The 23302-nt window shown below is 48.6% G+C and overlaps 1 protein-coding gene across 1 annotated transcript in view; it reads right to left on the bottom strand.

The window, feature by feature from the left end:
- Window positions 1-23302, bottom strand: part of NAA15 (N-alpha-acetyltransferase 15, NatA auxiliary subunit) — a 778287-nt gene that overhangs the window by 203676 nt on the left and 551309 nt on the right. Inside the window, exon 14 of the mRNA XM_086962172.1 lies at window positions 7015-7228. Coding sequence (XP_086818298.1) covers window positions 7015-7228 — 214 coding nt within the window. The remainder of the gene's footprint in view (window positions 1-7014; window positions 7229-23302) is intronic.

Raw genomic sequence — 23302 nt, 5'->3', positions numbered from 1 at the left:
AGAGCCACTTTCTCTCAGCAATGTCTCTCTGCATGCAACCATTGCCTCACTAGACACTTGCAAAGTGTGAGAACACAGGGTTCTGTTGCAGTACCCCCCCTCCCTCTCCACACACACACCTTTTGCCTGGTTTTTGATGCAAGTTTGACTGTAGAGTACTGGGCCCCTGCAGTCCAGGTTCCCAGTGTTCTTTCCCTAAAGCACAATTACTTACCTTATGTAACGATATATCTGTAAGAGACATTAGTTAGTGATAGATTCCGTACCTTAGAATTACCCCCAGGCGTCAGACTGGATCCGGAAAGTTTGTCAGCAGTACCAGTGCGCGTCTGAAGGTGGCGTGGTACGGCTCCTCGTCAGTCGTAATCGCCAGGATGACGTCGCGGCAACTACTTAGAGGCCACCCTCGAGCACTGACATCAGTTCTGTACACGACTTTCCACGCCAGGAACGCAGAGCCATGCAAGCTACTGACCACTGGTGCATTGAAACTAGGGCCCTGAAAAGGATGACTAACTCTAGAAATCAATTTTCAGAACAGGGAGGATGGGTGTTGCAGTAAGGAATCTATCACTAACTAATGTCTCTTACAGATATATTGTTACCGAAGGTAACTTGTGCATCTGAAGAGACACGTTAGTGATAGATTCCTTACCTTAGAATAGATACTCCAGCAATACCAAGCCCGGTGGTGGGTCTGCGAACCAAGATCACACCAGAAAGTCACATAGAACAGAACGGCCAAAGAAGCAGTCTCTCTAGAATTGCTGGTCAGGGCAAGAATGCTTAGAAAAAGTGTGTAGCGAGGCCCACATGGCTGCCTGACAGATGTCTTGAAGGAGGACACCACATCACCAATGAAGTAGTAGCTGCTGTATCCCTGGTAGAATGGGCGCGCAGCCCCACCGGAGGTTCCTTTTTAGCCAGAGAATAAAAGGCTTTTATGCACAAGACGACGCAGCGGGAGATAGTCCTCCTGTGTACAGTCCGGCCTTTCTTGGCACCTACGTAGCCAACAAAGAGCTGGTCATCCACCAGGAACTGTTGTGTGCGATTCAGGTAAAATGAGAGTGCGCGTTTTGTTTTCAGACGGTGGAGCCTCTCTTCCTCTCTGGAAGGGTGCTGAGGCGGAAAGAAAGTGGGCAGGGTGATAGTTTGCCCAATGTGGAAGGCAGTAACAACCTTTGGCAAGAGGAAGAACGAGTGCGGAGCACAACTTTGTCCAGATGAACAGACAGAAAAGGATGTTTACATGAAAGAGCCTGGAGCTCACTCATGCGCCTAGCAGAGGGGATGGCAACCAGGAAAGTAGTCTTTAAAGTTAGCAAACGAAGAGGAGAGTTGTGAATCGGCTCAACAGGAGCACACATCAAATAAGTAAGATCCAGATTAAAGTCCCACTGCGGCATCACAAACGGAAAAGGAGGGAAAAGGTTAGTAATGCCTTTGAGAAATCTATTTACAACTGGGGACTTGAAAAGAGAGCTGATCAGGGAGCCTGGGAAAGGCTGAAATTGCAGAAAGGTAGCCCTTGATAGTGACCAGAGCAGAACCCCGCCGGGCTAAAGAAAGAAGGAACAAAAGGACTTCTGAAAGAGGAGCAGAAAGGGGATCCACAGCCCTTGCTGTGCACCATGCCACAAATTTGTTCCACCTGCAGGCGTTTACAGATTTAGTGGATTGACGCCTGGCTGCCAGAATGACATCACAGACTTCAGGAGGCAAGTCAAATGGAATAAACTGTCGCCCCTCAATCTCCACGCATGGAGGTGGAGGCTGGACAGGTTTGGGTGGAGGACCGTCCCCTGCTGCCGCGACAGAAGATCCTTCCGAAGAGGCAGTCGGATTGGGGGATCCACGCTTATACTGAGTAACTCGGGATACCAAACTCTTCGAGCCCAGCTCGGAGCCACAAGACTGAAATGGGCCTGGTCGCGCCTGATCTTCTCCAGCACTCTGGGTAGAAGTGGTATAGGCGGAAAGGCATACAATAGACCGCAACTCCATTCGCGACAAAAAGAGTCGCAGAGCGAGTGCCGCCTTGGAAATTCCAACACGTAGCACTGCAGACATTGCGTGTTCTCTTCAGTGGCGAATAGATCTAACCAAGGCTCTCTCCACTGTTGAAAGAGACAATGTGCCACTTCCGAGTGAAGACGTCATTCGTGATCCATCAAGCACCTGCAGCTGAGTTCATTCGCCCTGGCGTTCAAAGAACCCGCCAAGTGTTGAACCACCAGGAAAATGCCCTGGTGTTCCAGTCACGTCCAGAGGCGCAGAGCCTCCTGACAAAGGGTCCACGACCCCACCCCGCCTTGCTTGTTGCAATACTACGTGGCGGTGGAGTTGTCTGAACACCTGCACTACTTTCCCCTTGACACAGGGAAGAAATGCCTTCAGCCCAAGTAGGATCGCCCGGAGCTCCAGGAGGTTGATATAGAGCCTGGACTGCGCTGGAGATCAGAGGCCTCTGATCTCTGCCTCTCCCATGTGGCCGCCCCATCCCATAAGGGACGCATCTGTCATCACTGTGTGCTCCGGTAGGGGAAGGGAGAGGAATCTGCCGCAGACCCAATGCTGATTCGTGAGCCACCACTAATTGTCGTGTAGTGACCTCTGAGATCTGGACTTAGTCGGACAGGTTACCATGATGCTGCGCCCACTGGTACTTCAAGTACCACTGAAGAGCCCGCATATGCCATCTGGCATGATTGATGAGCAGGATGTAGGAGGCCATGAGGCCCATCAGCCTCAAGGTCATACTGACCGAAACCAAGGACAAGGGCTGGAAGATCGGAATCATAGCCCGAATGCCACAGACTCGCTGCTCGGGAGGATAACCCCGTTGAACTCTCAGATGAAGAGAAGCTTCTAAGAGGAGATCAGGTGTGACTTCGGCACGTTGATGGAGAACGCCAACAAATGCAGGTCGGCAGTCATCTGGAGGTGGGAGACGTCTGCCTGGGGTGAGCCCGCCTTCAACAACCAGTCTTCGAGATAGGGGGAAGACTGAAACCCTGGATCTGAGCATATGAGCTGCGACCATCGCCATCACTTTTGAGAACACCCAAGGAGTGCTGGTAAGGCCAAATGAACGGTGAACTGAAAGTGCTTGTGGCCTAACGTGAACCGTAGGTAACGCCGGTAACCATCCTGCAAGTCTAACGCTACCATTCAGTCTTGCGGGTCCAGGGCAGACAAGACTTGAGCAAGTGTGAACATCTTGAACTTCTCCTTCCGGAGGAAGCGATGAACGTTCCGAAGGTTTAAGATAGGACACAGGCCCTTGTCCTTCTTTGGAACTAGGAAGTAGTGGGAGTAACAACCGCGACCTACTTCTGGCGTTGGAAAGTGCTCGATGGCACCTTTGCCAAGAGGACCGCAACTTCCTGCTAGAGAAGTGCCAAGTGATCCCCGACATGCAGTGGTACTGAGGTGGCATGGCTGGAGGGGTAGTCTTGAAGGGGAGGGAGCAGCCCCTTCGGACTATCTGTAAAAAACACCTGTCCAAAGTGATGACGCACCAGTGGGGGAGGTGATGGCGACTCCTGCTGCCCACTCGCGTTTGATGGGCCTGAAACACCGAACTAGGAAGGTTTGGAGGCAGTGGTGGCAGGGGAGGTGAAGGATTGACCCGCCCGCTGGCCTCGTGACCCACCTCGGTGGGTCCCACGTCCACAGCTGCACTGAGACTGTTGCTGCGCAGGCTCTGTGGCTCTGAAACAAACATGTTTGGGCGCCCCTTTCTTGGCCACGAACGGAGCGAAAAGCAGAAGCATAAGGAGAGTGCTTGGCCGAAAGACCAAAGTACTTGGCCATAGCCCGCGAGTCCTTATAACGCTCCAACCCACTATCTGCCTTGTCGCCAAAAAGGCGAGTGCCATCAAAAGGCATGTCCTTCAGAGTGTTCTGGACATCCCCTGAAAAGCCAGTCTCCTCAGCCAGGCGTGACAGCGTAGCACCACTGTTGTGGAAATCGCTCTGCTGAGCAAGTCGGTGGTGTCAAGGCAACAACTAATCGTGAATTTGGCTGCATCTCTCCCCTCAGCAATAGCTTGGGAGAGTACCGACCGGGCCTCCTCCTGACACTGAGGCAGCACCAGCGCCACCGTATCCCACACAGAGTGGGAATAACGGCCCAAGAGGCATGCAGTGTTCACAGACCGCAACCCTGAACTGGCAGAAGAGAAAATCTTCTTCCCAAACTGCTCCAGTTTGTTGGATTCCCTGTTCGGAGGAAAGGAAGGGAATGCGCTCGGGGACGCAGAGTGAACAACCAAGCTCTCAGGGTAGGGTGAGGAAAATGGGGTCAGCTGGGCGATGGCTTCGGGCCACGTTCCTATCTCAGGAGCCTCTGTGTTGGGCCTGGACCAAGTGCCCAAAAGAACGTCTAAAAGTGCATCATTAAAGGGCAGCAGCGGCTCTGCAGAGGAAGCCGCCAGCCGAAGTACTTCTGTCAGGAGGTTAGTCCTGACGGCCACCGTAGGTAGCTCGAGGTGGAGAGCCTCTGCTGCCCTACGCAACACCACTGAATAAGTACCACCCTCCTACGTAGCCACGGTAGCAGGAAACAGTGCGCCAGGTTTTGGAGAAAAATCCAGATCACTGGCATCCCCCAAATCCTCTGCCCAGTCCGGGTCTAACGTGCATTGGGCTGCGAGAGGGTCTTCAGACCCCTCCCAGTCCTCCCTGTCCTCCTTAACCTGCTTGGCAAGTGGAAAAGGAGGAGGAGGATGGAGAAAGGGATAAAAATTCCCCAACGGTGTCATACGACACTGGTTCGGCACGGTCTCCATGATGTGGTTGAAGCCCGGGACGACATCGGTAGGAGAGCCGGCCGGCGGTGGTGCCGTAGACGTCGATGGAGGTTGTACAAGGTCAACCGACATAGCCTGGGATCCATGCATGGATCCATAAGGGTCTCGCGGCGCCAAGGCCGGAGCCGTCGACGAAGAAGGGCGAGGACCCCCAGTCGGACCTACAGGGCCTAAAGGGCCAATAGGCGGGCCATGGCTTACACAAATTCCTGCAGATGGGCCGTAGTTGCTGACGGACCCGGGAATGCGGGTAGGCCGCCGACATCTGCGCAAGCTCCGCCGGAGCAGCACCACCCGCACCCTCAGTCGGGTTGCGCAACAAGCTAGGCGAAGAGCGACAGCGCTTCTTTGACTTCTTGTGCTTAGTCTTACCTAACCCAGAGTGCGAAGACTTCGAACGATGGAGCAAACTCCTGGGCCCCAAGCAACTTTCGGGACCGCTCCCGCAAAGTTTTCGGAGCCGTAGCCCGGCAGTCAGAGCACGATATGAGGTTATGGTCGCGCCCCAGGCAGTAGAGACCCTCGCGGTGTGGGCCGGTCACCGACATCATGCGAGACAAACCTCGCAAGACTTGAAACCAGGCATCGCTACAACACAAGGAGTTAAAGACTCAAAAAACGAAAGAGAAAAAAGTCACCAAAAACTCAGTCAAAAATTTACTGGGGGGACCGCTCTCTCCGGATCTGCGCTTGCTGGTGCGGAAAAAGAAAGAACTGACGTCAGCGCGAGAGGGCGGTGTATAAGTAGCAGCCGCAACGTCATACCGGACATCACAACACCTACGCCGGACGCTGAGCCGCACAACGCCACCTTCCGACGTGCAGGGGTACTGCTGACGAAAACTTTCTGGATCCAGTCTGATGCCTGAGGGTAATTCTAAGGTAAGCATTCTATCAACGTGTCTCTTTCAGATACTGTTCCACAATAGGCTTGTCAGGCCCCCTGTAAGTCCCTAGACAAATGGTGTCTGAGTACCTAGGGAATTGGGACTGAAGAGGGTCCCCTAGGGACCCATCACCTAGGTCATGCAGATTACAGCATGCACGGCCTGGTGCAGACAAAACAAGTCGAGATGGCACAGTGCATGTGTGCCATGCCAACTAGCCCTGTCTAAAGTAAAGTTAAGTCGTCCCTCTAGCAGCCTTACAGCCCTAAGGCAGGGGCTCTATACCACAGGTGTGTGCATAACTGCAGGAGCAGATATGCCCCTACAATACTTAAATTCATTCGTAGATGTTGTAAGTGCAAGGGAAGCCATAGAGAGTACCTGGGCTTGAAGTTCGACAACCTGAGTTCCCCAGTATCATGATGGCTTCTCTGCACTCAGGAGTGTTTGTGGGTTTGAGAGGACTAGTTTGGTACCACTGATGCCAGTGTGGGATTTATTGAAACATTTACTTGGAGGGTAAATCAGAGGTGCCTCCTGAATGCCTACCAACCCTGGTGTGGCCTCTGAGCGGCTGTACTCAGCCTGCCACCACCAGGTGGGTTTCTCGACCCCTGAATCGAGAGCCCTCCACTCTCTGCTGCCAGAAACATCCAGGGCTGAGGTGTAAGAAAATGTGGGTTATGTTGCAGTACCCCACCCACACTTTTTGCCTAGCTTTTGATGTGACTGACTGTAAAGTACTGGGTCCCTGCTTTCCAGGTTCCGAGTACCGGTGTTCTTTCCCTAAAGCATGTCCACAATTAGTACTTCTGCCCCCTTGTTAGTCCCTAGTATGTGGTACCCTGGGTACCTAGGGCCTGAAGGCTGAAGAGGGACTCATGGAACCCCTCCCTAGGACCATGCCCTTGCCCCTATAGCTGGCATGTCGTGTGAGGTGAAACAATTACCAAGTTGACATGGCACACTGTGCCATGCCAGCTAGCCCTGCCTAAAATATAGGTATGTCACCCCTCTAGAAGGCCTTACCAGCCCTAAGACAAGGTGCACTATATCCCAGGTGTGAGCATTTCTGCAAGAGTCCATCCTATTAAAAGAAATGATTCTGAATACCCCGGTAGGCACATATAGGATTTGGTAAAAGAGATTTGAAACAACGAACAAGGCAACTGGACATTAGACAATTAATTATAGGTCATGGTATTCAAGGCATCCAAACATACAGCATCAACTTTCTAATACAGTTCACAATTCTCCTGGAAACAGGACGATGAAATAAAAGTAACAGAACATCCATTCGAAGACAGTACCTGTATCAGCCTCACGTTCTTTATTCTCATCTGTCAATGGGTTATCATGAAGCTTCAAATAGATTTCTATAGCAATTCGTGCTGCTTTAAAGTAAAACGGATGTTGTCGTAGTACATCTTCTAATTTTAACAAGTCCACATAAGATCGGAGTGTGATTTTCCTCATACAGTAAGTATGAAAGTCAAACTGGTCATCTGTGATTTCTACAAAATGCTAACAAAAACACTGTGTTGATTATCAAGAAAAACATGAAAATATACATGGAAAGGAAATAAAAAATATATTGTTTAAAAGATGTGGTTGTGATACTGAGAATGTTTCTTTGTAAACCCCTGACTTTCATTATATATATATATATATATATATATATATATATATATATATATATATATATATATATATATATATATATATATATATATATATATATGCATTAAGCAAGTGAGATAAAACAGTTCATGAAAGAATCCTTTCATATTAAATACCTCACACCAGCAAGGAGTGGTGTGAAAAGAAAATGTTACTTATCTTCAGTAACAATTTCTGGCGGATATGTAATGTTACAGCAGTTTCCTCAATATATTCTCCAGGCGTCAGTCCCCAAACATTTTCCCCAGGATAACTACAGCAGCATGAAGTGGTGCCATGCAGCCTCGAGTGGGACTCCAACCACCCTGGATATTACTAGGTTGGAGTATACAAGGCACTAACCTGCTTGCAGGTAATTGCATGTGGTTTTTCCTCAGAGTAGTTTGTTTCAAGGTGAGGAGTGGCCTCTACCAGAATCTCACAGCCTACCAGAACAAAGATTCAACCACCAATTGTGCTTTTCTCATAATGGTGAGAGTAGGTATAGCAAAGCAAAACAGGTCATTCTGTGTATAATGGTGAAGTGGGAATAACTTGCTAAAAAATATATATATTTCTGTGCCAATCACCATACAGTAAGTTTGCACTTGCTTCAAGGAACTTGGGATTGCGCATGTCACTACAGCACTGCAAGTTCCAAACAGAATGTTATAGGTATTGGAATTTATAAATTTGCAGCAAGTGCTGGTTTAGATCACATGCACTCCACAGATTTAAAAGATAAGCACTTCACCTAAAATGATGGTTTGTAAGCTGGTCGTGAAGTTTGAAAAAAAGGTGTAAGAGCAGATTGCCAGACTTGTCCATCAACAATGATTATTATGTGTGAATAGAAAACCAGGTTGCTGCCTTAACTAGGTCTACAAGAGTTGTTGCCCACGAACACCATAGTGCCTCCTTTTCTTGCGAGTGGAATGTGCCCTTGACACAGCACGTGTCCAGTTTGATTTAGCATAACAGATTTGGGTACACAACTATCCATTTAGCAATGCCAGCACAAGGAAAGGACAATGTTCAAGTGCTGTGTGGGTAGTGGTGGCATCCAAGGGGTAAATTTCTCTTAAGGCCTTCCATAAGAGTTAGCTACTGGGAAATAAAAAATTGACTGGTGCCATCTATTCTCTATTTAAGGTGCCACAGCAGCTAAATGAACAAGTTGCTTACCTTCAGTAATTCCTTTTCAGGTAGACACTATATCTAGCCACAGATTCCTTACCTCTGAATTCCCCAGGCGTCACACTGGATCCTGAATATTATTTGTGAGCAGTACATCGGCGTGCCTGTAGGTAGTGTCAGTCGGCTTCGCTGGCACAGGGAGTGATGTGTGCGTCACCTATATAGCCTTCACCTCGGCATGCTGACGGCAGTGAATTTTCACGACTTTCCACTCCAGAAGCGCAGAGCCATGAAGTGTTCGGACACTGGTGTGTCTAAACGAGAGCCCTGAAGGGGATCAGCCCTAACCATAGAAATCTGTCTGCAGAGCGGGAGGATGGGTGGGTCGGTAAGGAATCTCCGGCTAGATACAGTCTTCATAAGATAAGCCGTTACCGAAGTTAAGTTACTTATTCCCCTGATAGAGACCTCTAGCAGCAGATTCCTTAATTTTGAGTTGATACCCAAGCAATACTATCCCCAGGGGAGAGTCTGTTGCCAAATTTAAACTAAGAAGTCCTGAAGGACCGAACGGATGAAATGATTGTCCTAGCGGACCTGACTGTCCAGGAAGTAATGTATGATAAACGTGTGCAGGGACACCCACGTTGTTACCTGACTGGAATGGAAATCCACGGACTAACGCAGTGGTTGCAGCCTTCGCTCTGGTGGCATAAGCTCTAAAGCCTTCAGGAGGCAACCTTATTCCCACTGCATAGCAGATCTTGATGCAGAGAATGACCCATGGAGAGATGGACCGTTTCTGCACTGACCAACCTTTCTTCACATCAACATACCCCACGAAGAGTTAGTCGTCCACCCTGAACTCTCGTGCACAGTCAGGGTGGAACAACCATGCCCTTTTTTGGTCCAGATGGAGATGCTCCACTTCTTTAGAAAAATGTGGAGGAGCATAGAAAGTGGCCAATATGACGGAGTGTCACACATAAAAAGGTGTTAACACTTTTGGCAGTAAAGAGGGCCTAGCGCAAAGGACCAGTTTGCCAGGGAAAAAAGTGAGAGCGGCTTGGATGATAAAGCCTGCAGCGCACTCATTTTCCTGGCCAATGTAATCACCACAAAAAAGTCTGTTTGAGGGTGAGCAGCCTGAGGGGATAATTGTGTAAAGGCAAGGGGAGCTCACAAGCAGAGATGTGAGAACCAAATTAAGGTCCCACTGGGGCATAGTGAAAGGGGATAGTGGGAACATATGTACAAGTCCTTTTAAAAATCGATTTACATAGGGAGATTTAAATAAGGAGGGTTGGTCAGGCAGCCACAAGAACGGAGACAGGGCAGATTCCATTCCATTGTGCCAAAAGCAGAGCCCTGCTGGGCAAGAGACAAAATAAACAATATATTAGAAAGGAAGGCAGACAAAGATCAATAGACCTTTCCGTACAAAATGATACAAACTTTTCCATCTGCAGGCTTAACCCGTCTTGGTGGAGGGACGCCTGGCTGCCAGAATAACGTTATACACTTCAGGGGGGAGGACAAAAAGCCATCAACTGCTGCCACTCAATCTCCACGCAAGACGACAAAGTTTGGTATCAAACTTCTTAGCACATTAAACCCACACTGATGCCAGTGTGGGATTTAATGTAAAATACACAACAGAGGGCATCTTAGAGATGCCCCCTGAAACTCGACCAACACCTAGTGACCTGACTGAGTGGCTGCTTAGGCTGCCAACCACCAGACATGTTTCTGGACCCCTGGGTTGAGAGCTTGCTGCTCTCAGGGGGCCTGAAACTATGCACATCTTGGGATGAGGTGCCAAGCCTCTTCCGCCAGGATGGGCAGGGTTCACGAAGGAGAAGCTTCAAAGGCATACGGCCTTTGTGAGCCTCTCCAGACCACTTGCTTTCAGCAACTGGTGGTCCCCACTAGTTCTAACCCCCTTTGGGCAGGAGAACCGGCGGGGAAAACCAGTGAGGAAGAGAGGTGTGCCCACCTCTGCCAACTCTACTCCTCAGGTGGGGGAGGTGAGGTGAAGCACAACCTCGATTCACCGCCATCTTGAGGATGGGGGGGACTCAGCCAACCAGAGACAGGCTCCTGCCCCCCCCCCCACTGGAGAGAAGGACCGAAGAGCCGTGCAGAGCTAACGAGGACGCCCACTGACTTGGCCCCAGCCCTACCTGCCTGTCTCCCCTCGAACCTGCTCCTTTGGTAAACCCTGGTGTGTCCTGCAGCCAGCAACCTCAAAAACACCGGAGGACCTGCCTGCCTTCACTTCAAAGACTGAAATCTCCTGTTAACACCATACTTGTTCAAACTGCAGATTCTGGTGCCAGCCAGAGACCACGAATCCAGCTCACTATGCACCCGCCGAACCCGGCCCGAGCGGAAAAACACCACAAGGGGGTCCCTTCAGCGATCCTGACCGACACCCGTGACCCCTGACCTGCCTCAAGCCTCCTGAAGACGCCTGCCGCCACAATCAAGAGGACCTCCCCCCCTACTGCGACCAGAGCGGGTAAGAAAATCCGACCCAAAAAGGCACCCCTGCACCCTAGGAGCTTTGCTCCCACAACCCCGTGGCCTGCTTGCCAGCCGCCACCAACCGGAGACTCCCTATCCTCCATAGGATAACACTGGGCTTCAACACTCTGCACCCGGCCGCAGTAGTGCCGCGGAGGGTGCAACAACAGTGCATCACTGACCCTGGGAGACCCCATCCCCCAGAGTCTAACCCCAGAACCTTAACTCCCACAGCTGATTACTTACCCGAGAACCGTTAACCTGTTTTACCTCTATAGAATAACATTGACATTTTTTCTTGAAAAAGTTTCAAAGTGTGGAGTTTTGAAATCAAAAAATATTCCTTAAAAATCACAGAAATAACCAAAAAATGTTTACTCACCTGTTTGCATGAAATGTCCCAGTGCTGAATCCAAGTATCCAGCACGGGGTAAAAAAAGTGACGTGAAAAGTAACTTACTTGCAATTTATTGTAAAAGCCTATTCATTTCAATGTACAGCTCCAAAGTCATTCTAAGTGTGGAGTTTTGAAAACTGAAAATATTCTTTAAAAATCATGTGAATAACCAAAACATAATTACTTACCTGTTTCTAGGAAATGTCCCAGTGTTGAATCTAGGTATCAAGCACAGAGTTAGAAAAGTAACGTAAAAAGTAACCTACCTGCAATTTACTGAAAAAGCCTATTCATTTCAATGTACTGTATTTGCTGAGTGTTGCATACACCTGCCCCCTGTAAATCAAACAAAGTACAATTTCTATTACCTTTTCAAACTGTTCTATATCTAGTAACTTATTACTGAAAAGTAAGTAATGCTTACCTGTACCAGGCTTGCTTGTTTCTTAAAATAAATAGTATATTTTTATAAACACAATTGCCCTAGAGTTCAGTTAAGTGTGTGAATTCATTTGCTGATTGAGTGTGTACATTAAATGCTTAACACTGTCCTCTGATACTGCCTTACTGCACAACCAAGCTACCACTTTAGAGAGCAAGGGTCTATCTAACTTTAACCTCTGCCTATGTCCGGGGGGGCCTATGTTTTTTCCATAAACTGTACTGTTGCAATTGGCAACTCTCTGGCCACATGTACGTCCCTTGTAAAAGGTACCATAGGCACCAGGGAAGCCCTCTAAGGGCTGCAGCACCTATTATGCTCGCCTTAGAGACCCTGTACCTTTACACCCACAGACTGCCTTTGCAGGCTGCGTGTTCTGGTGCAGAAAACAGTGAAGAGTCGACATGGCACAAATCGCAGTGTGCCATGCCTACAATCCACTGCCCTGGCATAGGTAAGCCACCCCTCTAGCTGGGTGTACTATATCAGTGGTGCATGAGCCACCCTGTGCCTCTACAGCGTCTACTTCAATTCTTAGACATATTAAGTGCAGTAATGCCATAAAGAGTATATGGGGCTGGGAGATTGTCATTATGAACTCCACCGCACCATAATGGCTTTACTGAATACTGGGAAGATTTGTATCAAACTTCTCAGCACATTAAACTCACACTGATGCCAGTGTGTGTTTTAATGAAAAAATGCACTCAGAGGGCATTTTAGAGATGCCCCATGAAAAATGGTCAAAGACTAATGTCCTGGCTAAGTGGCTGCTCGCAGGCTTACACCACCAGACATGTTTCTGGACCCCTGGTTCGAGAGCCTGCCACTCTAGGGCTCCTGAAACAATGCACATCCTGGGACGCGGTGCCAAGCCTCCTCCTTCAGGATAGGCAGGATCCAAGAAGGGGAAGCCACAAAGGGTTGCCACCTTTTTGAGCTACCCCAACCATTTGCTGCTCCCAGCAACTGGCCCCCACCAGTTCTAACCCCCACTTTGGGCGGGAGAATCAGCTAGAAAACCAAGTTAGGAGGAGAGGTGTGCCCACCTTTGGCAAACACACCCCTCAGGTGGGGGAGGCGAGGTGAAGCACAACTCTCAGTCCCTGTCACTTTGCAAATGGGGGAACCAGCCAACCAGAGGGAGGCTTATGCCCCCTCCCACTGCAGAGTGGCATAATAGGGGGTGTACACACCCCAAGAAAGGGACCATTGGTCTCAACCTGTAACATACCTAAATCTAGTATTTAGGGGAAGCCACAAACCGTGCCTCCTCAGACGAGAGAAGGATAGAAGAAGCTGTGCTGAACTAAGAAGGGGCGACGCCCACTGACTTGGCCCCAGCCCAACCGGCATCTCCCCACCTCGAACCTGCTTCACGAAATCCTGGAGTGTTCTGCAGCCAGCATCCACCAAGAAGCCTGTAGGACCTGCCCTGCTTTCTCAAACCAAGACTTTGTCTCCTGTGAGCACCTGATATGCTAACCCACAGACTCTGGCTCCGGACAAATCAGAGACTCTGCAGTACTCTGTACCAGACACCCACTGCCCGAGTGGCCCAACACCACGAGGAGGTTTCCCCAGCAAACCTGAACGGAAATCTGGCGATCTCTGACCTGCCTCCAATCTCCAAACTACGCCTGCACCCCCTTTCTGGAGGATCCCCCGACAGCAACTGGAGCCAGTAAGAAAAACCAGACACCTAAAGACACCCCTGCACCAGAGGTCCCAAGGCCTTGGGTGGCCCAACCGACAGTGTCCCAGCATCCCAACTTACCTCTCCAACCGGTCGTCACTTCCAGAAGATCTTCGTCCCTGAGCCTGCAGTGTTTGTTGCAACTGGAGAATCCCTTTTAAAATCAACAAGGCACTGGTGCCAAACCAGCAACCTGCACCCCAGAGCCGCTGTGGGTGCACCTTGTGTGCTAAATCAGATCCTCCTTTGCCCTGAGCCTAACACCAGAAGCTTTGCTCTCACAACCTTGTGGCCTGCTCGTGAGCAGCCACCAAACGGAGGCCCCCAATTCCCCATTGGATGACATTGGGCCTCAGGACTCTGCACCCAGCCGCCATAGTGCAGCAGAGGGTGCTTTGAGTGTGAATCCTCGACCCTGGGGGAACCCTGGTTCTAACCCCGGAAAACAAACTCACACAACCAAGTACTTACCTGTAAACCTTTAACGCCATCTCCTCCCATAGGATTGCATTGACTGCTTTTCTGTGAAAAAAATTCTAAGTGTGGAGTTGGTTTGTATGGAACACTAAGAAACTGCAAAAAAACAAAACCTGCTTTACTTACCTTTTTTGTAGGAAATGTGCCAGTGTGATATCTAGTCATATCACAATGAGTAGAACAAGTAATTTATAAAGTAATCTGCAAAGTAATCAACATTAATCTAACAGTAATTTCAACTGTATTCAAAGTATTTACAAACCAGTAACAAACTCATTTTCACTCAGCTTAGTTGTATTGTGCAACCTTTCTTGAAAAGTACCATTTACACTTACCTGGGCCAGGCTTGCTTGGTTATATGAAATAAATATAACTAAATGAACAAGTTACTTACCTTCGGTAACAATATATCTGTAAGAAACCTAGTTTAGTTTTAGATTGCTTACCTTCGTAATACCCCCAGGCGCCAGACTGGATCTGGAGAATTTTTCTTCAGCAGTACCCCTGCGCGTCGAAAGGTGGCGTCGGTCGGCTCCGCGTTAGTCGTCGTGGTGGTCGCCGGGATGACGTCGCAGCAGCTACTTAGACACCGCCCTTGCGCGCGGACGTCCGTTCTGTACACTACTTTCCACGGCAGAAGCGCAGAGCCATGCAAGACACTGACCACTGGTGCACAAAAATATGGCCTTGTAAGGAAGTCCTTAACCCTAGAAGTCAGTTAGCAGAACTGGGAGGATGGGGGGTGGTGGGACCGGGAAGGAATCTATAACTAACCTATGTTTCTTACAGATATATTGTTACCGAAGGTAAGTAACTGGTTTATCTGAAAGAAACAGTTATAGATTCCTTACCTTAGAATAGATACCCCAGCAATACTAACCCTGGAGGTTTGTCGGCGAACCAAGTTCACACCAGAAAGTCCTGGATAACAGAACGGCCAAAAAAGCGGTCTCTCCGCCCTTGGCTGTCCAGGCCGTAATTCAGAGATGCCCACATAGCTGCCTGACAGATGTCATTGAGGGGGTACTCCTCGTCCCAAAGCAGTAGTAGCTGCAGTCGCCCTGGCGGAATGGGCGTGCAGCCCCACTGAAGGCTCCTTTGCCAAGGAATAGCAAACCTTAATGCACCAAACGACCCACCTAAGAGATGGTCTATTTGTGCACAGCCCAACCTTTCTTTGCGCCCACAAAACCCACAAAGAGATGGTCATCCACCCGAAATTTTTGGTGCGATCCAAATCGCCAGTTTTAGATCCAGAGGCTGGAGCCTCTCATTCTTTGTAAGGATGCAGAGGTGGAAAGAAGGTGGGCATAGTGATGGTTTGGCCAATGTGGACAGAATTAACCACCTTGGGAAGAAAGGAAGGTCTGGTTCTTAGTACAACCTTGTCTGGGTGAACAGCCAGGAAAGGAAGTTTTGAAGAAAGAGACTAGAGCTCAGTCACCCTCCGAGCAGAGGTGATGGCAACCAGAAAAGCATTTAAGGTAAGAATTCTGAGAGGACAGTTATGAAGTTCCTCAAAGGGAGCGCACATAAGTTAAGTCAGAACCAAGTTTAAGTCCCACTGGGGCATTACGAAGAGAATAGGAGGAAAAAGATGAGTAAAGCCGTTGAGGAAGCAATTTACAACACAGGACCTGAAAAGAGAAGGCGGATCAGGTAGCCTAAGAAAGGCTGAAATGACAGCAAGGTAGCCCTTAATAGTGCCCAGAGTAGAGCCCTGCTAGGCCAAAGAAAGAAGACCACCTCAGAAAGAGGGGCAGAAAGGGGATCCACAGTCTTCGCTGTGCACCATGCCACAAATGTGTTCCATCTGCAGGCGTATGCCGTCTTAGTGGAGGGACGCCTGGCTGCCAGGGTAATATCACAGAATTCGCGAGGAAGTCTAAGGCTGTCAACTGTTGCCGCTCAATCTCCACGCAAGGGGGTGAAGAGGCAGGCTAATCGGAGGATCGATGGCCATGCGTAACAGCTCGGTATACCAGACTCTTCATGCCCAATCCGGAGCCACAAGAATGACTTGAGCCTGGTCACGCTTGATCTTCTTCAGCACTCTGTGCATTAGTGGTATAGGCAGAAAAGCGTATAGAAAACCGCAACTCCACTCACGCCGAAAAGCGCCGTCTAGCGAGTGCCACCTTGGAAATTCCAACATGCAGAATTGCTGACATTACGCGTTCTCTTCGGTGGCGAATAGATCTAACCAAGGCTCTCCCCACTGCTGAAAGAGACCTTGGGCCACTTCCGAGTGAAGACGCCATTCGTGATCCATCATGCTCCTGCGGCAGAGTTCGTCCGCCCTGGCGTTCAGAGAACCTGCCAGGTGTTGACCCACCAGGGATATGCCATGATGTTCCAGCCATGTCCAGAGACGGAAAGCCTTTTGACATAGGGTCCACAACCCCACCTTGACTTGTTTGTTGCAGTACCACCTGGTGGTTGTGTGGATCGTGAACACATGCAATACCCTTCCCCGAACAGAGGAAAAGAATGCCTTTAGGGCAAGACTGATCGCCCGGAGCTCCAGAAGGTTGATGTGAGCCCAGACTCCACCGGAGACCAGAGGCCTCTGATCTCAGCCTCTCCCATGTGGACGCCCCACCCCAGAAGCGATGTGTATGTCACCATTGTGTATTCTAGTTGGGCAAGGGAGAGGGATCTGCCGTTGAATCAATCCGGGTTCATTAGCCAGCACTGCAATTGTCGTGCAGGGCCCTGTGAGATCTGGACGCAATTGGACAGATTCCCCTGATGCTGCGCCCACTGGAACTTCAGGTCCCACTGCAGAGCCCGCATATGCTACCTGGCATGATCGACCAGCAGGATACAAGAGGCCATGAGGCCCAACAGCCTCAGGGTCATTCTGACCAAAACCCAGGATAGAGGCTGAAAGATCAGAATCAAAGCCCGAATATCCCAGACTCGCTGCTCGGGAGGGTAAGCACGAAACTGCATTGTGTCCAGAACCGCTGTGATGAAGAGGCGCTTCTGAGAGTGAATCAGGTGCAACTTCGGCTCGTTCCTGGAGAACCCCTGTGAGTGCAGTAGGTCAGCCATAGTCTGGAGGTGGCAGACGACTGCCTGGGGCGAGCCCGCCTTCAACAGCCAGACGTCGAGATAGGGGAAGACTTGAACCCCTAATCTGCGCAGATGAGCTGCGTACACCGCCATCATTTTCGTGAATACCCGAGGGGCACTGGTAAGGCCAAAGGGGAGCACTGTAAACTGAAAGTGCTTGTGGCCTACCGTGAACCGCAGGTAACGCGGTGGGCCGGCAGGACAGGGATGTGAAAGTAGGTGTCGTACAAGTCCAACACTAGCAACCAGTCTCCAGGGTCGAGGGCAGACAGGACACTTCAATTCAATATTTATTAAAGATTGTGTGCCAGGTCGACTCTGTTTATTTCTGCACCAAGACTCTCAGCCTGCAAAGGCAGTGTGTGTGTATCAGGGTACAGGGCCTCTAAGGGTGGCATAATAAGTGCTGCAGCCCCTAGGGGCCTTCTCTAGTGACAGTGCCCTGGGTACCATTTACCGGGGGCTGACCTGTGGCCATATATGCCAATAGGGTTCAGGCTTCAATGCAGTTTATAGGGAAGGAACACAGGTACTGATTGGCAGGAACCCAGGGCAAACTCAGGCAAAGTACATCAGCAATTCAGCAAAAAGTGGGGGCATACCATGCAAGGAAGATGGCACTTTCTCACACTGGGCGGTAGCGTCGGGGAATCATCCTATCCACTGGAGCCCCAGTGTTGGGCCTTGACCAGGTGCCCAAAAGGATGTCTCTGAGGTCTTAGTTGAACGGCAGCAGGGGCTCAGAAGAGCTCACTTCAGGATGAAGCTCCTTTGTCAGGAGGTTAGTCCCGACTGCCACCGTAGGTACTAGAGGTTGAGAGCCTCGGCCGCCCTCCGCAACACCACTGGGTAAGATGCTCCCTCCTCCATAGCCACGGTAAGAGGAGACAACATGCCAAGATCTGCAGAGGTATCCAGACCACGGGAATCCCCAAACCCTCTTGTCAGTCCTGATCATATTTCAACTGGCCAGTTAGAGGGTCTCTAGACCCCTCCCAGTCCTCCTCACCGTCCTCTGGTTGCCAATCTGGCTGAAAAGAACCAGGATAGGACAGGGGAACAAAAGCACCCATCAGCGTAGGATACAGCGTCGGCCGATGCCGGTACGGCTCCCTGTCTACGTCGGGGTAGAGGCACGGGTCGACGCCAGTTGGGGACACAACCGGGGTCGTTAGCGGACGTGGTGCCGGTGGATTCGGCGCCAGGGGTGGTGTTATGAGGACGAATGGCGCCAATCCGTATCAAGGCCTGGATCCAATGGGACCCTAAGGTACCGGGTCGAAGCAGCCTGTGTTTAAGGGCCAGGTCTCCTAGCAGAGTTCGCGGGGCCCGAAGGCACGCCAGCGGAGTCGAGCTGCCCAAAGATGGCATGCATCGCTTCGTAAAAAGCTCAAAGCTGGGCAGGGGTCGCTCAGGGTCCCGGGAAGGGAGGGAAGCTCTGAGACGACCCTTCGGGCTACGCTCACGGAGCAGCGAAAGGATTACCACCCGCATCCCTTGTCGCGGCAGCCGTCATACGGTGAGACGTCGAAGAGCGGCAATGCTTTTTCGACGACTTCTTGTGCTTCGACTTACCTGAGGAGTGCGAAGACTTTAAGGAAGAGTGGTGATGGTGGCTCCTCGACCGGTCCCTCGACCTCTCATGCAACCAGGACCTCGAATGGAGCAGACTGCCAGGCCTCGAGAAGCTTTCGGGTTCACTCCCGCAAAGACTTCGGATTCATGGTCCAGCAGTCGGAACAAGACTTGGGGTCATGGTCCCGATCCAAACACCACAGGCACACGTGGTGCGGGTCAGTCGCAGACATCCGCTTTCGGCAGAACTCCTAAGTCTTGAAACTGGGCATTCCTCGTACACCAGGAACAAATCGACTCAAAAACGGTGTTGACAAAAGTCGCAAAAGATTCAGTCAAAAAGTGACTGGAGGAACCGCTCTCTCCAGATCTGTGCTGGCTAGCATTCAAGTAGCTGTGCGACGTCACCCCGGCGACCACGACGCCAATGAAGAACGCGGGACCAACCGACGCCACCTTTCGACACGTAGGGGTAACGCAGATGAAAAATTCTCCGGATCCAGTCTGACGCCTGGGGGTAATTCTAAGGCAAGGAATGTGTAGGAAAATGCTACTTACCAGTATGCATTTGTTCTTGGCATGTAGAGCTGCAGAGTTACACACTGGGCAAAGATCGCCACCTAGTGTTTTGCCCGGATGTTTGCAGTTTGTTTTTGTCCTGAAAAGTTCTTTGGAAGTCACGAGATTGGCGACTCCTCCTTTGGACCACATTGCGCATGGGCATCGGCGCCATCCTCAGATTGTTTTTCGCCTTTAGGGAAATGATGGAGCTTTGCAAGAAAAGGAAGGATGTCCATGTAAGCTGTATCTAATTAAGATAATACTGGGACAGACAAGGGTAGCTGGGGAGGCGGGTGGGCGTGTGTAACTCTGCAGCTCTACATGCCAAGAACAGATGCATACTGGTAAGTAGCATTTTCCGTTCGAGGCATATGAGCTGCAGATAACACACTGTGCACAGATTGTATAGCAGTACCCATCTCTAGCAGCAACCACCCCTATTTATTTATTTATTCCATTTATAGAGCGCCTGGTTACACCAATGGTGTGTCCCCGCGCTGAGACTCAGAACTCAGAACAGGGTATTAAGTAGTGAGTGGCCGTCAGCTCTTACACCTGTCGATCGAACGTATGCTAACCTTTCCTATCTGTTGCAGTAGTTTGAAATAATGTTTTGAGAACAGCCTGGCCCACATTAGCTTGTTGTTTAGTTTGCACATCTACACAATAGTGTTTTGTGAATGTGTGCGGTGTAGACCATGTAGCTGCTTTGCAGATGTCATCTAGGGGAATGTTCCCTAAAAATGCCATTGAAGCCCCCATTTTCCTTGTAGAGTGGGCTTTAGGAGGAACAGATAATGTACGTTTAGCTTTGTAGTAGCAAATCTGAATGCATTTGACAATCCATCTAGCTAACCCAGTTTTTTATATGGGTTGCCTTTGCGTGGTGGTGAGAAAGACTCAAAAAGTGGTTTGGTCTTACGAAACTGTTGTGTTCTTTCGATGTAGTATAACAATGCTCTTTTGACATCTAAGGTATGAAGAACTCTTTGTGCTAATGTCTGTGGCTGCGAGAAGAAAACTGGCAGTTTCACAGATTGATTGAGGTGGAAGGGAGAAATGACCTTGGGCAGGAATTTTGGATTAGTACGGAGAACGACCTTATTATGATGCATTTTAAAAAAAGGTTCTTCCTTCTTTTGCACGCCATATTTACGTTGTATCTCAATGAAAGACAGGAGTTGGAGATCTTGAAACATATCCCCTAAACTGCTAATACCTAGCTGATGCCAGTTCCTGGTTGTTACATCTCGAAAAACAATGAGGAGGAGGCCAGCTGAATCAAAAGGGGTATAGTGGTTTATTTGAGGAAGCCCTAGATGACGCTTAATTTGTCTCCAAATCAAGAAAGCAGAGATCAGCACTTTAAACTTAGTTTTTTGTACAATAACTAGGTTCCAGAATTTTCAATAGACAACTGTTAACCCCTTCACCAATTGCAAATTTGTATATTGAGGGGTTATGGCATGGCAATAGTTTGTTTTTTCACCTACAACTAGAGGGGAGATAAATTGCAAGACCGATGCCCAATAGTAATATAAAAAATAGGGAATACCCCACCCCCCACTAGGTCTTGGAAGTGCCATTTTTTTAAGAGCCCTTCTATGTCGTTTATACCCCCACAGAACTCTGGAGGAGATATTTTCGAGTTTTTTAAAACAACTTAAAGGAAATTCTAATGGGACGGATCTAAATAAATAAAGAAATTTGGGGAGAACCATCATTTTTAACACATTTGCTCTACCGTATAATGATAAATGAAGGTGATTATCTAAAACAGGATTGATATTGATTTCCGGAATCTTATTAACGAGTGAGGTAATTTTGATCCCTATATATGTTGCCTCTTTTACAACTGATATATCCCTCGGGGGATCACCCCCCACATATAGGATCTGAGTCTTATTTATGTTTAACTTGTACCCAGAGAATTGACTGAACTACCCAGCAAGATCTTCTATAGTTACTAAGGCGAACGGTAGATCGGTGGTTATGACAACAATATCGTCTGCATAGGCGAGGGCTGTATATTCCACATCACATATTTACTGGTTTAATCTGTATACAATCGGTTAATTTTGCCAAAAAAAAGTCAATATATAACGCAAATAACGGTGACGAAGGACAGCCTTGCACCACGTAGGATACAAAGTCGTAGCTATTATGGGTTGCTGGGGCAATATAACTCTTGGTTCATGAAAATTCCTTTGATAAAGGGGATTGGAAAAGGGATGTCCATTGGTTTTTCTTATGTAAATTTACAGATATTGCCAGATGATTTAGACCAATGTCAAGATAAATGGAGAACTAATCTAAATTCAGGGACAATCGACCTCCATCCCTCCATCCCTCTATCACTTTGGCTAATGAAGTTTTGATTTCCGGCAGGATGCGGGCACAACACTATATGGTTTTGTATGATTTAGATTATTCTCCCAGGAAAGTTTCTAAATGGTGTACCGGTGCTGGAGCCAGTGGTAGTAGATGCGGTTCTACGCTGCAGATGCGCAGCATATTTTTTTTTATGTCCTAAGCTTTCAGTTATTTTAATGTCTATTCAACAGTTTTTGATAGAGATACTTAGTTCCCCAATATGTATCTCGGCAGAGAAGGTGAGGTTAGGTATTGATTCTAATGTGCAACACAGACCGAAGGCACGTGTTGCTTTCCTTTTTATTTGTATGGCTGTCCTACGCGCCTGTATTACCAAGGATTGGATATCTCCAGATCCCCCGTTATTTTCCATTATTATCCATGTATAATATTGAAGTTGCTATATTTAAAACCAAGAGTATTCGCAAGAGGATAAGAGGGTTAAAAATATGGACCCCCATAACTGTTGGATTTAATGGACTGTAGAATTGTTTCTTTCCTTGCTTGCATATTTTGGCAAAATATTAATTGTATTTTTATTTATATACAATTTTTCTCCTTCTTTATCCTTTTGTTGTTTTGAAGTATAGAATCCTGTAAATCCTCCTAGATGTTATCTCTTGATTTGTCTATATGTTCAAATTGTATCCCTGATGTTGCTTTTATTGCTCATGGTCTCTGTATATCTTCTGATCCTTGCATACAAAATATATACATATATACATATTATATATATATAAAAAATAAATAAAAAGGTTCTTGACTGGTTAGTGCTTGTAGTTCACTAACTCTCCGTAGAGAAGTAATAGCTAGTAGGAACGCAACTTTCCATGTTAAAAATTGTTGTTCACATTTATGTAAAGGTTCGAAGGGAGGTCCCATTAGTCGTGTGAGAATGTTCACATTCCACACCGGTGACGGTGGTACTCTGGGAGGAATTATTCTCTTAAGGCCTTCCATAAAGGCATTAATAGCAGGCACTCTGAAGAAAGATAGATGCTGTCTGTTTTGAAGATATGCTACTATGTCAGCAAGATGCAGTCTAATAGACGTGTATGCTAAGTTACATATTTGGAGGTGTAATAGGTATTCTATGATGTGTTGAATAGACACGTCTAGGGGATTAATATTGTTGTTGTGACAATATATTACAAAGCGTTTCCACTTAGCTGCATAGCATGCTCTAGTGGTTGGACGTCTAGCTTCTTTTATGACATTCATGCAGTCTGGAGGAAGGTTAAGATATCTGAATTCTAGGATTTCAGGAGCCAGATCGCAAGGTTGAGCGGAGCTGGGTCCGGTGCCCGATCTCTCCACGGTTCTGTGTTAAAAGGCGTGGAGACAGGTATCGTTTTTGGTGCAGTACTACAGACAGTTGTAGCAGTGTGGTGTACCACGGCTGTCTAGCCCACGTTGGAGCAATTAGGATGAGGGTCAGAGAATGCTTCTGTAGTTTGCGTACTACTAGTGGCATGAGTGGTAGCGGTGGAAAAGCGTACGCAAACTTGTTTGACCAGTTCATTCATATTGCATTGTCTTTGGACAGTGGGTGTGGATATCTGGTGGCGAAGCTTGGGCATTTGGTGTTTTCGTAGGTGGCAAAGCGGTCTATCTGAGGTTGTCCCCACATTTGGAATGTCTTTAACCGGAACAAGTTTTTTCGGTTCTGGGTGTTTT

Source organism: Lissotriton vulgaris, chromosome 3_1, assembly GCF_964263255.1.
Source record: "Lissotriton vulgaris chromosome 3_1, aLisVul1.2, whole genome shotgun sequence".
Lineage (NCBI taxonomy): Eukaryota > Metazoa > Chordata > Amphibia > Caudata > Salamandridae > Lissotriton > Lissotriton vulgaris.
This window is presented reverse-complemented; position numbering and strand designations above follow the sequence as displayed.